The sequence below is a fragment of the Oncorhynchus clarkii genome, chromosome 18, assembly GCF_045791955.1.
Source record: "Oncorhynchus clarkii lewisi isolate Uvic-CL-2024 chromosome 18, UVic_Ocla_1.0, whole genome shotgun sequence".
Lineage (NCBI taxonomy): Eukaryota > Metazoa > Chordata > Actinopteri > Salmoniformes > Salmonidae > Oncorhynchus > Oncorhynchus clarkii.
In genome coordinates, this window is record NC_092164.1 from 52,940,682 (window position 1) to 52,956,403 (window position 15,722).

At 42.9% G+C, this 15,722-nt stretch overlaps 1 protein-coding gene across 4 annotated transcripts in view; it reads right to left on the reverse strand.

Annotated features, from left to right (window-relative positions):
• The window catches only part of LOC139373689 (tumor protein D52), a 29,475-nt gene extending 14,656 nt beyond the window's left edge, over positions 1 to 14,819 (reverse strand). For 2 of the 4 annotated variants that reach the window (XM_071114542.1, XM_071114540.1), the window contains exon 1: positions 14,696 to 14,819. In XM_071114542.1, the coding sequence (XP_070970643.1) occupies positions 14,696 to 14,714 (19 nt within the window). In that variant the 5' untranslated portion in view covers positions 14,715 to 14,819. The remainder of the gene's footprint in view (positions 1 to 14,695) is intronic. The other 2 variants (XM_071114543.1, XM_071114538.1) reach the window with 1 other exon arrangement.
• Between the last annotated feature and the right edge of the window lie 903 nt (positions 14,820 to 15,722).

Here is a 15,722-nt window from a genome sequence, read left to right on the forward strand (position 1 = left end):
CATTTGAATCTCCGGATGAGGCTATGGCTCACATTCAGCGTCACATCAAGAAGTCTTGAATATGCTCACGGTGTGGATTGTAAGTAACCCACTTGTGGTACAATTATGTTTAGATATAACAGGCTAGTCTTGTATAGTTAGTGAAACTATTCAGGCTTATTTGATGTGATCTAAGGTTTTGATTATCTAGTGTGCATGCCTTATCTCGCTCACCTATTTAGTTTGTTTACACATTGTCTCAGTGACTCAAAATAGTTTTGGTTATTAGTTTACTGCATCCGTTTGTATTGACCCAGTAAACAGTAACAGCCTCACTTTAATTTTAAAAGTTTTGAGCGTCATTTATGCCCAGCAAACGTTCAACGTTGCGCACACGTAGTTTTTTGGTATTGGTTGTAAACTGTCTCAGCTTCAACTAGACTACTATTATAATTACTATTATTTTGGATTGTCTAACTATGATTTCCTTACTTCAAATTAGATTTTTGGCTGAGAGCCTTTATACATTTTATTTATTTTCTCTCTCAATGCCTGTTATAAGACGGGGAATACAATTATATACATCTACAAGTGGTGCTTTTGTCATTCCGTTTGCACAAGGGATTCGCCTTTTTTTTATTTGAAAAAATACATACAAATCTTTCTTTTTGCTGCTTGATCCACGAACAAAACGCAACTTTAAAGAGCGGGACTGTGGGTTTAGGTTTAAGACCGCACTCTCACAGACATACTGTGCGAAGAGAACATGTTCTATTTAGGCTTGTACCTCGTTTGGGGAGGTATTGTCTGGGATGGGGGGAGGGGGTGGGGGGGCAGGTTGAATTGTTCAGTTCTAAGGTTGTCATTCTGTCTTTAGTTTTTTTTTCTGTTTTTTTTTTCTGTACTTTTTCCAAACATTTACCACCGTACATTATTACTCTGAGACAAGTTATTCTGGGGGTTTTGGGCGCTCATTGCTTTTCCATTCTATGCTCTAATGACAGGGTTGAATAACGGGAATGCCCAGAGGGGCCGAAATAATACGATCAAGTACATTTCTTGGAATACCAAAGGGGTTAACAACCCGGTGAAGCGTAAGAGGGTGTTGACACACTTAAAGGGTTTGAATGCAAATATTGCATTTCTACAAGAGACTCACTTGAGGACTGGTGAGCATTTTAGGATGCGTAAGGACTGGGTTGGTCAAGTGTTCCACTCAAACTTTCATAGTAAATCAAGAGGTGCTGCTATTCTGGTTGATAAAGCTACTCCCTTTGTAGCTTCTGAGGTTATTGCTGATCCTAAGGGACGATACGTCATAGTAACTGGTGAACTGTTTTCTACCCCTCTTGTTTTGGCTAGTGTTTATGCTCCTAATTGGGATGACACAAGTTTCATTTCTTCCTTTCTGTCTGCTATTCCCAATTTAGATTCTCATTTGTTGATTTTAGGGGGGGATTTCAACTGTAAAATGTCCCCAGTTCTGGACAAGTCCTCACAAACAAATACAGGCCCATCTAAATGTGCCCTACTTATTCAATCCTTTCTTCAGAAATATGCTATGTTTGAGGCCTGGCGTTTCCTACATCCTACAGATAGACAGTATTCCTTTTATTCTCATGTTCATCAAACATACTCCCGGATTGATTACTTCTTTTTGGACAAAACTTCTGCCTAACCTTCGGCAGTGTACTTACGATAGTATTGTTATCTCTGACCATTCACCATTAGTGCTTGAACTAGAGTTTCCCCAGCGACCTCCTAGGTGTTATCAATGGCGTCTCAACCCCATTTTACTCTCAGAGAAGGAGTTTGTCAATTTCATTTCTTCTGAAATTACCTTATTCCTAGAAACTAATTCAACACCAGGTATGTCCTGCTCTACCATATGGGAGTCTCTCAAAGCATACCTACGTGGCCAAATTATTTCTTATACAGCCAACCAAAACAGAGTTCGCTCCCAGCGACTTCGGGACCTGAGCGAGTCCATAGCCACATTGGATGAGAAGTATGCTACGGATCCTTCCTCTGATCTGCATAAAGAGCGCCAACTACTCCAATCTGAATTTGATGAGCTTTCTACCAGGCAAGCTGAACAGTTACTCTTGCGAGCTCGATACAAAGTCTATGAACAAGGCGACAAGGCCAGTAAACTCCTTGCACATCAGATCCGTAAATCTGAGGCCTCACGGCTAATCCCACAAATAAGGACCCCGTCTGGTGCCACCACAGTTATACATAAAGAGATCAATGATCAATTTAAACAATTTTACTCTGCGCTATACACCTCTGAATCCCATCAAGACCCTTTGCTGATTGACTCCTTCTTTAATGGCTTGAATATGCCTTCAATTGATACAGACTCCCATGACTGTCTAGAAGAAGAATTTACGCTTGAGGAGATTGCAACAGCAGTATCCGCAATGAAAAGTGGTAAATCACCGGGTCCGGACGGTTTTCCAACCAAATTTTACAGGACGTTTTCTGGTCTGCTTTGCCCATTCTTGTCCCGACTATTTGCAGAGTGCCTCAATACTTCAAAGCTGCCGCCTAGTCTTTATCAGGCTTCAATTTCATTACTACTAAAGAAAAACAAAGACCCCCTGGAATGTGGATCCTATCACCCAATCTCGCTTTTAAACTGTGATTACAAAATCCTAGCTAAGCTTTTAGCCATCCGTATGGAAGGCTTGCTGCACCAAGTAATACACTCTGACCAGACTGGCTTTGTGAGAAATAGGCATTTATTTTTCAATATTAGGCGCCTTATGAATATACTGTACTCCCCAGCGTCGGGGGACCCGGAGGTGGTGGTCTCACTTGATGCCGAAAAAGCGTTTGACCGCGTTGAGTGGGACTACCTAACAGCTGCCCTTTATAGATTTGGCTTTGGCCCCAAATTCATTGCGTGGATAAAGATTCTTTATTTTTCCCCCATGGCTTCGGTGCGGACTAATAACTTGTCCTCTGACTATTTTCCCTTGCACCGCGGATCCAGACAGGGTTGCCCACTCTCCCCCTTGTTGTTTGCTTTGGCAATCGAGCCTCTCGCCATTGCACTACGCTCTAATGATGCCATTCAAGGCATAATCAGGGCGGGCTGGGAGCAGAAAGTCTCGCTATATGCTGACGACCTCCTTTTGTTTATCTCCAATCCCGATACCTCATTGCCACGTGCCCTATCTGTTCTTAAAAAGTTTGGATCAATCTCAGGGTACAAGCTGAATCTAGGCAAGAGTGAGCTTTTTCCTGTAAATAAGGCTGCTTTAAAGTGCTCTTTCACAAGTTCTCAGTTTAGGATTGTCCGGGATCAATTCACTTACTTGGGAGTAAAAGTGACAAGGAAATATTCAAATTTGTTTCAGGAAAACTTTGTTGCTCTAGCAGACAGATTGTTTCAATCTTTTACTTTTTGGAATTCGCTACCCCTTTCTCTTATCGGAAGGATTAATGTCATTAAAATGAATGTGTTGCCCAAATTTCTATATTTATTTCAATGTTTACCCATTTTTATTCCAAAATCTTTTTTTATTTCACTGGATCAAACATTCATGCATTTTATTTGGGATGGCAAGGTACCACGGATTGGTAGAAAACATTTACAGAAGCCTAGGTCATTGGGGGGTTTAGCTCTACCAAATTTTCAGACATACTACTGGGCTGCAAATTTTAGAGCCGTTCTGCACTGGCTGCAGACTGATCCTACTGGCCCTAGACCACTCTGGGTCCAGATGGAGTCTGAATCGTGTAAACCTGCAGCACTTTCCTCTGTGCTGTGCTCGTCTCTCCCATTGTCCCTAGGCAAAAGGTGTGCCAACCCAATTGTAAAGCAGTCTCTTAAAATTTGGAATCAGTTCCGTTTAGCCTTTAGCCTCCGAGGCTTTTCTCTATCAGGCCCAATCAATCAGAACATTTTATTTCCTCCATCTTTGAATGATGGGGCTTTTGGCATTTGGCACTCACTAGGCCTTTCCTCGCTAGCCCAATTATTCTTTGATGGTACATTTGCCTCTTTTTCTCAGCTGCAGGAAAAGTTAAATCTCCCCCAATCCCACTTTTTCCGCTATCTCCAGACTAGAAACTTTGTCAGGGCTAACACACCTGGATTTCCCAATAGGCCTGCGAATACAGCTATAGAGAGCATCTTGGAGCTGAACAAGCTTCCTAGGGGCGCAATTTCAGATGTATATGCAATCATTCATGACTTACAGAACCCTTCTTTGGTGCCTTTAAAGACTCGATGGGAAAAGGATTTGGGGGAGGAACTTGGGGAAGACGCCTGGGAATCTGTGCTGCACAGGGTGCACTCGTCCTCTTTTAGCACTAGACACAGCCTCATTCAATTCAAGGTGGTTCACCGTATCCACTGGTCGGGGGCCAAACTTGGAAGAATATTCTCTGATTTTGATCCTACCTGTGTCAGATGTAAGGTGGAACCAGCCACACTGTTGCATATGTTTTGGGGCTGTCATAAACTGTCAGGTTTCTGGGAATTAATATTTAAATGTTTCTCTGATATATATATGACACTGTTATAGATCCGTCTCCCCTTACAGCCCTTTTTGGAGTATTGCCCATGGGTACCCCCCTATCAAGAATCCAGTCGGACACTGTTGCTTATACAACTCTTTTAGCTAGACGGCTAATACTACAGAACTGGAAGATGGCAGCTCCCCCATCTTATAAATATTGGGTGAGGGATGTGTTGTGCTCTCTGAAACTAGAAAAAATTTAATTCAATTCACGTGGGAACCCCAAACTGTTTGATGAGGCTTGGGCTCCATTCCGGTCTTACTTTAAACAGTCCATCCTCTGATGGCATTCCAATTAATACTAAAATAAGTCTGTGACTTAAGTGGTCCGCAGATGCCTTGTTCATCTTGCCCAGGCAGAGACTGAAGTGTGAGCTTGTTTTTCCCAGTTATTTTTACATTTTGTTCACGCCTACATGAATAATCATTTAATTTGTTTTATTTTAAAGCATTGTAAACTTTTTTTTTTTTTTGTCCAGTGGATGGTCGGTCTGTGGTCATGACGTGAGTGGTTGCATTTCTCCACCCTTATCCCTTGACTGTTTACAGGAACAATGGTGAGATGTTTGCCCTGTCCCTGTACTATAGATTGCCCTTTAACCTCTGTAGCCTTCTGCCTGGTGTGTTGAACTTGTCTAAAGTATGGTATCTTTAAAGCTATTTTTTTATTTGTATTTTTATTTGTATTTTTTTTTCTAGTTGAGTATATTATTTATATTGCTTTGTCTTGTCTGTGTGTGTGTGTGTGTGTGTGTGTGTGTGTGTGTATGTTCAAAACTTAATAAACAGAGTTAAAAAATAAATAAAAAAATTCTCTTAGCTACTTCATGTAGCTAACATATTCATGCTTTGCGTATTCATCTTTGCTTTAGAAGATACTGTTGCAAACTGATTTAAGTCTACACCATCACTGGTTTTATTAGGCTGTATAGGTAATTACTTTGACTCAGTACATTTATTAGCTAGCTAGCCAGCCAGCTAACAAGCGATTAGCATTAGGTGCTAACAAGACTTAGGACCAACTTGCTAAGAAAAGACAAACTAGCTGTTTGCAGATGTACGAAACACAACGCTAGTGGATTTATATTAAAAAGCAAAGTGAAAACAGCAGTTGCATGAGCTGCATTGACAATGCAGACTGAACGCATCTCGTGGTCGAGGAACAACAAATGTGCTCCTTGAGTGACGGGACGGGGCTAGGTCTTTGTGGAAAGTGGCATGGAAAGAGAGAGGACTCAAGTAGCGAGGTAAACTATAAAAAAAATTGACATTACATTTAAGAAACTAAAAACATTCAAACATTATAGAACGTTAAGTAAAAACCCAAACCTGTCCGTGCATCAATACAGGTATATCGTAAAATAAGGTACCGCTCAGCCCTAATCTACAGGTAGATTAACTGCCTAAATAAAGGAAAAATACTTGTAAGTAAGTAAATGAGGGATACAAAGTATATTGAAAGTAGGTGCTTCCACACAGGTGTCCATCATGCTTAGCGTCATGTATAAAAATGCCCAGTTGCCCATTATTTTGGCTACCATGGCTAGAAGAAATCTCAGGGACTTTGAAAGAGGGGTCTCAAAGGAGCGTAGGGGGTTTAAGGAGTCTGTGCGTGTGTCTCATATATCCAATTGAATATGGGAGATTCTGGAGCAGCGCATGAGAAAGACTTTTTCCCACCACCATCAACAAAACATCAAATTATGGAATTTCTCGTGGAATAATGGTGTCACATCTCTCCAATAGAGTTACAGATACTTGCAGATTCTATGCCAAGGCGCATTGAAGCTGTTCTTGCGGCTTAACGCCCTATTAAGACACTATTTTGGAGTTTCCTTTATTTTGGCTGTTACCTCTACATGACAACTGTCTGCTCCTGTCTGATGTTTTAACCAGGTCTTACAGGAAGAGATGTCAGTGTCAGTCAGTGGCGTCTCAATCTTGGCTGGTGGGGGTGGATGTTGCTGCCTCAGATTCTGAAAGACTTCCTACAATAGCCAAATCAAATCAAATTTTATTTGTCACATACACATGGTTAGCAGATGTTAATGCGAGTGTAGCGAAATGCTTGTGCTTCTAGTTCCGACAATGCAGTAATAACAAGTAATCTAACTAACAATTCCAAAACTACTGTCTTGTACACAGTGTAAGGGGATAAAGAATATGTACATAAGGATATATGAATGAGTGATGGTACAGAGCAGCATAGGCAAGATACAGTAGATGGTATCGGGTACAGTATGTACAAATGAGATGAGTATGTAAACAAAGTGGCATAGTATAGTATAAAGTGGCTAGTGATACATGTATTACATAAGGATACCGTCGATGATATAGAGTACAGTATATACGTATGCGTATGAGATGAATAATGTAGGGTAAGTAACATTTATATAAGGTAGCATTGTTTAAAGTGGCTAGTGATATATTTACATCATTTCCCATCAATTCCCATTATTAAAGTGGCTGGAGTTGAGTCAGTGTCAGTGTGTTGGCAGCAGCCACTCAGTGTTAGTGGTGGCTGTTTAACAGTCTGATGGCCTTGAGATAGAAGCTGTTTTTCAGTCTCTCGGTCCCAGCTTTGATGCACCTGTACTGACCTCGCCTTCTGGATGATAGCGGGGTGAACAGGCAGTGGCTCGGGTGGTTGATGTCCTTGATGATCTTTATGGCCTTCCTGTGACATCGGGTGGTGTAGGTGTCCTGGAGGGCAGGTAGTTTGCCCCCGGTGATGCGTTGTGCAGACCTCACTACCCTCTGGAGAGCCTTACGGTTGAGGGCGGTGCAGTTGCCATACCAGGCGGTGATACAGCCCGCCAGGATGCTCTCGATTGTGCATCTGTAGAAGTTTGTGAGTGCTTTTGGTGACAAGCCAAATTTCTTCAGCCTCCTGAGGTTGAAGAGGCGCTGCTGCGCCTTCTTCACGATGCTGTCTGTGTGAGTGGACCAATTCAGTTTGTCTGTGATGTGTATGCCGAGGAACTTAAAACTTGCTACCCTCTCCACTACTGTTCCATCGATGTGGATAGGGGGGTGTTCCCTCTGCTGTTTCCTGAAGTCCACAATCATCTCCTTAGTTTTGTTGACGTTGAGTGTGAGGTTGTTTTCCTGACACCACCAGACCTCTGAATGGAGCCAGTTGTGTCTTATTGAAATCTAATTAGAGTAACTTCGCCATGACCTTGGTCTTACAGTAATTACTATCATTAGGTTAGCCCGTTGTCAGAGAAAAACATGTTTTGAAGCATACAGGAAGGAGGAAAGTTTAGTTTTTCCTCAGTTAACAGCATTCCAATATAGAGATAGCTTGTGGTTAATGCTACATTATGAAAGGAGATCAATAGGAAATATTTTGTTTGCCAACAAAAGTTTAGAAAAATTTTGGATTGAAATATCTGGGATGCATTACCAAAGGCAAGCAACACCGAAGCATGCATGAGAGCATCAGCTGTTCCGGACGACTGTGATCACGCTCTCCGTAGCCGATGTGAGTAAGACCTTTAAAACAGGTCAACATACACAAGGCTGCGGGGCCAGACGGATTACCAGGACGTGTGTTCCGGGCATGTGCTGACCAACTGGCAGGTGTCTTCACCGACATTTTCAACACCTGATTTAGTCTAATACCAACATGCTTCAAGCAGACCACCATAGTCCCTGTGCCCAAGAACACTAAGGTAAGCTGCCTAAATGACTACAGACCCGTAGCACTCACGTCCGTAACCATGAAGTGCTTTTAAAGGCTGGTAATGGCTCACATCAACACCATTATCCCAGAAACCCTAGACCCACTCCAATTTGCATACCGCCCAAACAGATCCACAGATGATGCAATCTCTATTGCACTCCACACTGCCCTTTCCCACCTGGACAAAGGGAACACCTATGTGAGAATGCTGTTCATTGACTACAGCTCAGCGTTCAACACCATAGTACCCTCAAAGCTCATCACCAAGCTAAGGATCCTGGGACAAAACACCTCCCTCTGCAACTGGATCCTGGACTTCCTGACAGGCCGCCCCCAGGTGGTCAGGGTAGGTAGCAACACATCTGCCAAGCTGATCCTCACCACTGGAGCTCCCCAGGGGTGCGTGCTCAGTCCCGTCCTGTCCTCCCTGTTCACCCACGACTGCATGGCCAGGCACGACTCCAACACCATCATTAAGTTTACTGACGACAACAGTGGTAGGCCTGATCACCGACAACAACGAGACAGCCTATAGGGAGGTGGTCAGAGACCTGGCCGGGTGGTGCCAGCATAACAACCTATCCCTCAACGTAACCAAGACTAAGGAGGTGATTGTTGACTACAGGAAAAGGAGCACCGAGCATGTCCCCATTCTCATCAACGGGGCTGTAGTGGAGCAGGTTGAGAGCTTCAAATTCCTTGGTGTCCACATCAACAACAAACTAGAATGGTCCAAACACACCAAGAAAGTCTTGAAGAGGGCACGACAAAGCATATTCCCCCTCAGGAAAATAAAAAGGTTTGGCATGGGTCCTGAGATCCTCAAAAGGTTCTACAGCTGCAACATCGTGAGCATCCTGACCGGTTGCATCACTGCCTGGTACGGCAATTGCTCGGCCTCCAACCGCAAGGCACTTCAGACGGTAGTGCGTACGGCCCAGTACATCACTGGGGCAAAGCTGCCTGCCATCCAGGACCTCTACACCAGGCGGTGTCAGAGGAAGGCCCGAAAAATTGTCAAAAGATCCCAGCCACCCCAGTCATAGACTGTTCTCTCTACTACCGCATGGCAAGCGATACCGGCGTGCCAAGTCTAGGACAAAAAGACTTCAACAGTTTACCCCCAAGCCATAAGACTCCTGAACAGGTAACCAAATGGTTACCCGGACTATTTGCATTGTGTGCGCCCCCCAACCCCTTTTTTTACGCTGCTGCTACTCTGTTTATTTTATATGCATAGTCACTTTAACTATACATTCATGTATATACTACCTAAATTGTCCCGACCAACCAGTGCTCCCGCACATTGGCTAACCGGGCTATCTGCATTGTGTCCCACCACCCGCCAACCCCTCTTTTTACGCTTCTGCTACTCACTGTTCATCATATATGCATAGTCACTTTAATGATACCTACATGTACATACTACCTCAATAAGCCTGACTAACCAGTGTCTATATAGCCTTACTACTCTTTTTTCAAATGTCTTTTCACTGTTGTTTTATTTCTTTACTTACCCGCACCCACCTTTTTTTCCACACTATTGGTTTGAGCCTGTAAGTAAGCACTTCACTGTAAGGTCTACACCTGTTGTGTCTACCTATTATGCCGCATTGTTGCAAGGTGAACCTGCAAGCATTTCATGGTACTGTGTACTAGAGGTATGCGCGGGACTGATTTCTTCATCCCCCTCTGCTGCTGCAGCTTTTCAATCCGTACCCGCCCGCTCCTGCTGGCTTTCTGTCCTACTCCTACCCACATCAGCAATAACTGGTCCCGAACCCAACCACAGTACCACAATGTCATTTAGGCGTAGCCCATGTGACACAGCTCACTTGCTTGTCATGGTCCCAGCAATGTTGCGACCTACATGCAATATCAAATGCGCTAAAATAACAGAAGAAATAGATTCAATTACCAGAGAGTACTCTACACCATTGAGACCACACATACTCTTGCGTGCTTAACTAGGAGAGGAGAGGTAGGCTACTGAATTTAAAGCAGCAAATTCTGGAGTTTGTGTATAAAGTTAGAGGTGCTTTTAATACAATAGGTAAACCTAGGCTAACACATACAAAGCAGAAATATGACCATTTCCAGAGTTGTCTGCATGAACGAACACACCGCAATTACTGTGTACCCTTTGCACATGACAAATAGACTTGACATAGGCCCAGGCTTCTTGTTAGTTCTGCTCCACACTATCTGTCATAGAGTGAAAAATAAACATCTCATTGGTCCTTTCACATCCCACTAGCGAGATGGTAGCCTACTTCGAGGTAAACTGCAGCTCACACATGTACAATGTCTCCACAAATACGTTACATCACAGCATAAGGCTCGCTAAAGTAAAGACATATCTGGGCCTCAGTTTGTGCAGAAAGACATTCCCCGGCACGGTACCAACGAAATGGACCCCTGAGAGCAAAAACGGACCCCTGAGCAAATACAGTAGGTAAGTAACCAATGGCAACTATGAAACAGAAAATAGGAAGAAAGGGGTGTTTGTATCAACTCAGCTCAATTAAACAGAGGCAGAGAAGTACATTAAAAACAGAACACCTACTCATTGAATGGTTATCTTTATTTAGACTATTTTCTACATTGTAGAATAATAGTGAAGACGTCAAAACTATGAAATAACACATATGGAATCATGTAGTAACCCCCCCCAAAAAAGTGTTAAACAAATCAGAACATATTTTATAATTTGAGATTCTTCAAAATAGCCACCCTTTGCACACTCTTGGCATTCTCTCAATCAGCTTCACCTGGAATGCTTTTCAAACAGTCTTGAAGGAGTTCCCACATATGCTAAGCACATGTTGGCTTCTTTTCCTTCACTCTGCGGTTCGACTCATCCCAAACTTCTCAATTTGGTTGATATTGGGGGGTTGTGGAGGCCAGGTCATCTGATGCAGCAATCCATCACTCTCATTCTTGGTAAAATAGCCCTTAAACAGCTTAGAGGTGTGTTGGATCATTGTCCTGTTGAAAAACAAATTATAGTCCCACTAAGCCCAAACCAGATGGGATGGCGCATTGTTGCAGAATGCTGTGGTAGCCATGCTGGTGTGCCTTGAATTCTAAATAAACCACAGACGGTGTGGGGGTGCTTTGCTGGTGACACTATAACACCTCCTCCTCCATGCTTTACGGTGGGAAATACACATGCGGAGATCATCCGTTCACCCACACCGCGTCTCACAAAGATACGGCGGTTGGAACCAAAAATCTCAAATTTGGACTCATCAAACCAAAGGACAAATTTACTCCGGTCTCATGTCCGATGCTCATGTTTCTTGGTACCAAGCAAGTCTCTTCTTATTGGTGTCCTTTAGTTGTGGTTTCTTTGCAGCAATTCGACCATGAAGGTCTGATTCACACAGTCTCCTCTGAACAGTTGATGTTGAGATGTGGCTGTTACTTGAACTCTGTGAAGCACTTATTTAGGCTATCATTTCTGAGGCTGGTAACTCTGATGAACTTATCCACTGACGCAGAGGTAATTCTGGGTCTTCCTTTCCTGTGGCGGTCCTCATGAGAACCAGTTTCATCATAGAGCTTGATGGTTTTTGCGACTGCACTTGAAGGAACTTTCAAAGTTCTTGACATTTTCAGTATTGACTGACCTTCATGTCTTAAAGTAATGGACATTTCTCTTTGCTTATTTGCTTATTTGAGCTGTTCTTGCCATAATATGGACTTGGTATTTTACCAAATAGGGCTATCTTCTGTATACCCCCCCACAACTGATTGATTCAAACACATTAAGAAGAAAAGGAATTCCACAAATTAACAAGGCACACCTGTTAATTGAAATGCATTCCAGGTGACAACCTCATGAAGCTGGTTGAGAGAATGCCAAGAGTGTGCAAAGCGGTCATCAAGGCAAAGGGTGGCTATTTGAAGAATCTCAAATATATTTGGGTTTGGTTAACTACACAATTCCATATGTGTTATTTCATAGTTTTGAAGTGTTCACTATTATTCTACAATGTAGAAAATAGTAAAAAATAAAGAAAAACCCTCAAATGAGTAGGTGTTCTAAAACTTTTCACCTGTAGTGTATATGTTTACTGAACTGGAGCCATTCCCTAAGTAACACCAGTAAACCCTACAGTAAAAGGCATTTCCCCCCTGGTAAAACAGTTCCTTTTCAGGCCTTTGTCATTAAGTTTACCTTAAATTCTGATGAAAGATAGAGACCTGCAAAAGACACTATATTTAACAACAACAAAAAAAAAAAAAGTGCTCTTTCATCTGTTTAGGCACAATGTTTGGCTGATATTGGTCAATTAGGCTCTAGATGTAGGTGCAGTCAGACACGGGCTCTCCTACTGCTTTTACCTGAAGCACTAAAAACAAACTGTACATCTCACTCTGTTGCCATGACAGCTGCCTGACAAGAAGAAAACCGTTGACTGGTTGTCCCATCATGAGTCACCCTGGTGAAAATCTTGGCAACAGAGCTGTTTCATATCCAGTGTACACTGGGACTAACTATTTTGAATTAAAAGGTAATAAAAAAAAAGGGGTCATATTTGCTGTGTATTTGCTGGCATGTGAACAACGCTGCCTTTTGTATTGAATGCCAGGTCTGCTTTTGATGAGCACGAACATACAAAAGGTATCAAAAGGTATTTTGTGTGTGTGTGTGTGTGTGTGTGAACAAGCAGATGGACCTCAGGAAACAGCATCACCTCTATGTGCCGAAGGATGCTGATCCTGCTCATGACAGGTGACTAACATGTAATCTATATAGAAGAAAAAGACAAGCAGGTCAGAGGCCTTCCTACCTGGCAACCCCTCCTGCAAAGTACACAAACAAGACACCGTGTGTCTCTGGCATCATCCTGCAATCTGTTGTTTAAACAACACGCTGCTCCCTGGCCTGCCTGGCCTGAATACCAGCTGCAGTGAGACGTGAGAAGTGGGCAAGCAGACATGAACGGAGAGGAGGGAGGAGAGGGAGGCACAAGGCAGATGGCTGCCCAGCAGGAGAAGAGAGGAAAGGGAGTAATCAAAGCCAGGAAAGATGCATTCAGCTGCTACCTGTCTGGCCCTGAATCGAATCACCTCCCAAGAGGGATGTTGGGCAGAATGGGAAACTGAGGGGGGAAGGGAAGAGAACAGGGAAGTGGTCAGAGGGGACTGGCGTGCAGACGTAGACAGTGGGAGAATCTCATTCCATACTCCTCGCCTCCTCAAAAACCATTGAATGAGAAAGCCAGAGGTCTCTCCCCTCTGACCTTCTCCTCCAATGGGTTTTGAGAAGGTGGAGGGAGATAGGAAGCGAGGAGTATGCAATTCAGATTCTCCCAGTGATGCTCCTCCTCAAAATGACACTCAAGTGGCATAGGTTACTACCTGGATTGTTAATGTGAAAGGTGTATATCATTCTGGGAGTAAAACCATAGGCTAGACCTGTAGAGACATGAAGTGTTTACCCATTTCCGAGATGGCAAGAAAACTGAAAAAGTGCTGATAGGCTACCCTTGTCTAGTGGTTAGAGCGTTGGACTAGTAACCGGAAGGTTGCAAGTTCAAACCCCTGAGCTGACAAGGTACAAATCTGTCGTTCTGCCCCTGAACAGGCAGTTAACCCACTAGGCCGTCATTGAAAATAAGAATTTGTTCTTAACTGACTTGCCTAGTTAAATAAAAGGTCAAATAAAAAATAACCACAAGAACAGTGCAAATCTAAGGCTGTTCATAACCTTAGTGATGAGGCCTGTCAAATAAACGTAACAGGACAACATCATACACATAGTACATTCAAAGTGTGAAAATGTAATTGTGCCATCAGAGACATTGTCTACAACGGAGATAAAGAAGTTGTTCACAAACCTTTAAAACGACAAAAGACATACAGTAAACTTATCAATGGGTAAAAAAGGCATACATGTGAATGATCAAGAAGGAGAACAATCTGTACACAGTAAGGAATGTATGACACATCTAGAGCAAGGTGTGGTGTGTGGGCGTTCCTGGAGCAAACATATGGTAAACTGTATTTTTCAACCCACTTCAGTGAAAAGAACAGCAAAACAACGCATAAATGTAATGCTTGAACCAATATTATGACTCTTTCAACGTTCTTTCATACGCGTGCAACAAAGTAACGTTAACAATTGAGGCTGGGTTTTAAATTCGAGGACTAGACAAACTTCCTTGTCTTATCTGGATTGTTTTTCCTCCCACATTCAAAGAACAGCAACATTGAACAATGTTTGACTATCTGGTTTAACTTGTGTGGTTTGAGATTAATGGCTTGCATATTATTGTCTCTGGCTATATCGAAGACTAGAACATTCTTTGTTTTAGATTTTTTTTTTTTTTAAAGCTTCTGCAGAAGGCTGAATTTGAGTTAGTTAGCATATGCTCTGATTAGCCTACAGCTAGCTGGCTAACTTTGGTTAGAAACAAACTAAACAGTTTTAAAATGGTTGTCAGTAATAGTACTATCATTTTGCATGCTGTAACAAATACCTTACCTTGATCTGCTTGCTCCATCCTCACGCTGTTTCTGCTATACTTATTTGATCCAAAAGCTTGCAGGTTCCCCACTTCGCTCCTGCAATCTTGTGCACTCACATGCTCGCGGTAGGTGGGGTCCTCTGTGACGTCAAGCCGTAGAAAGAGCACGTAGAAGTGTAAACAGAGGGTGCGTTCTTAAATTCGCTCTGGCTATCTACTTCGTCTTCAGAGAGCTCTCGTCTGAGTGTGCCAGAGCGCAGAATAACTAATGAATTTACAAATGCTCAACACCCGTTGAATATGGCCGTTGTCAGTAAACGTCGACAAAAACTAAACAAGGCAGTTCCTAGACCGTCATTTGTAAATAAGAATGTGTTATTAACTGACTAGCCTATGTGACCGATGTGAAATGGCTAGTTAGTTAGTGTTGGTGCGCTCTGAGACCTGAAGTAGTTGTTCCCCTTGCCCTGCAAGGGCCCCGGCTTTTGTGGCGCGATAGATAACGATGCTTATAGGTAACGATGCTTTGTGGGTGTCAGTTGTTGATATGTGTAAAGGGTCCCTGGTTCGAGCCCGGGGCGAGGGGACGGATGGAAGCTATACTGTTACACCTAGATAAATAAAGGTCATGAAAACAGCCTAGCCAGCTCTTCTAGGGGTATGTGTCTGGAAGTAGCTAGTAAGCTAGGCAACGTTAGCTTGGTGCTTGACTGCAGTTGTGATGTCAGAACGTTTGGATCAACCCTACACCGCTTCCAGTGTGGGCTCCCAGAGCTAAACTCTCTGAATTTACGAACACAACCAGAGCCAGGCACGTGTTTCAATGTGTAACATGTAATCAAGCTGTCTATTTCAGCGCGCCAAGGCTGAAACTAATATTTCACATTTCGTTATAGTAATTTTTCTATATTTCATTGTAGGACAGCCGTATTGATGTCTTTCTGAACATACACAAGTGGATTTAATGTGGCCCCAGAGTGACCTTCCAGACTGGGTTTCAATCTGACCTGTAACCTAATTGATATACACCCAATATGAGTTTTG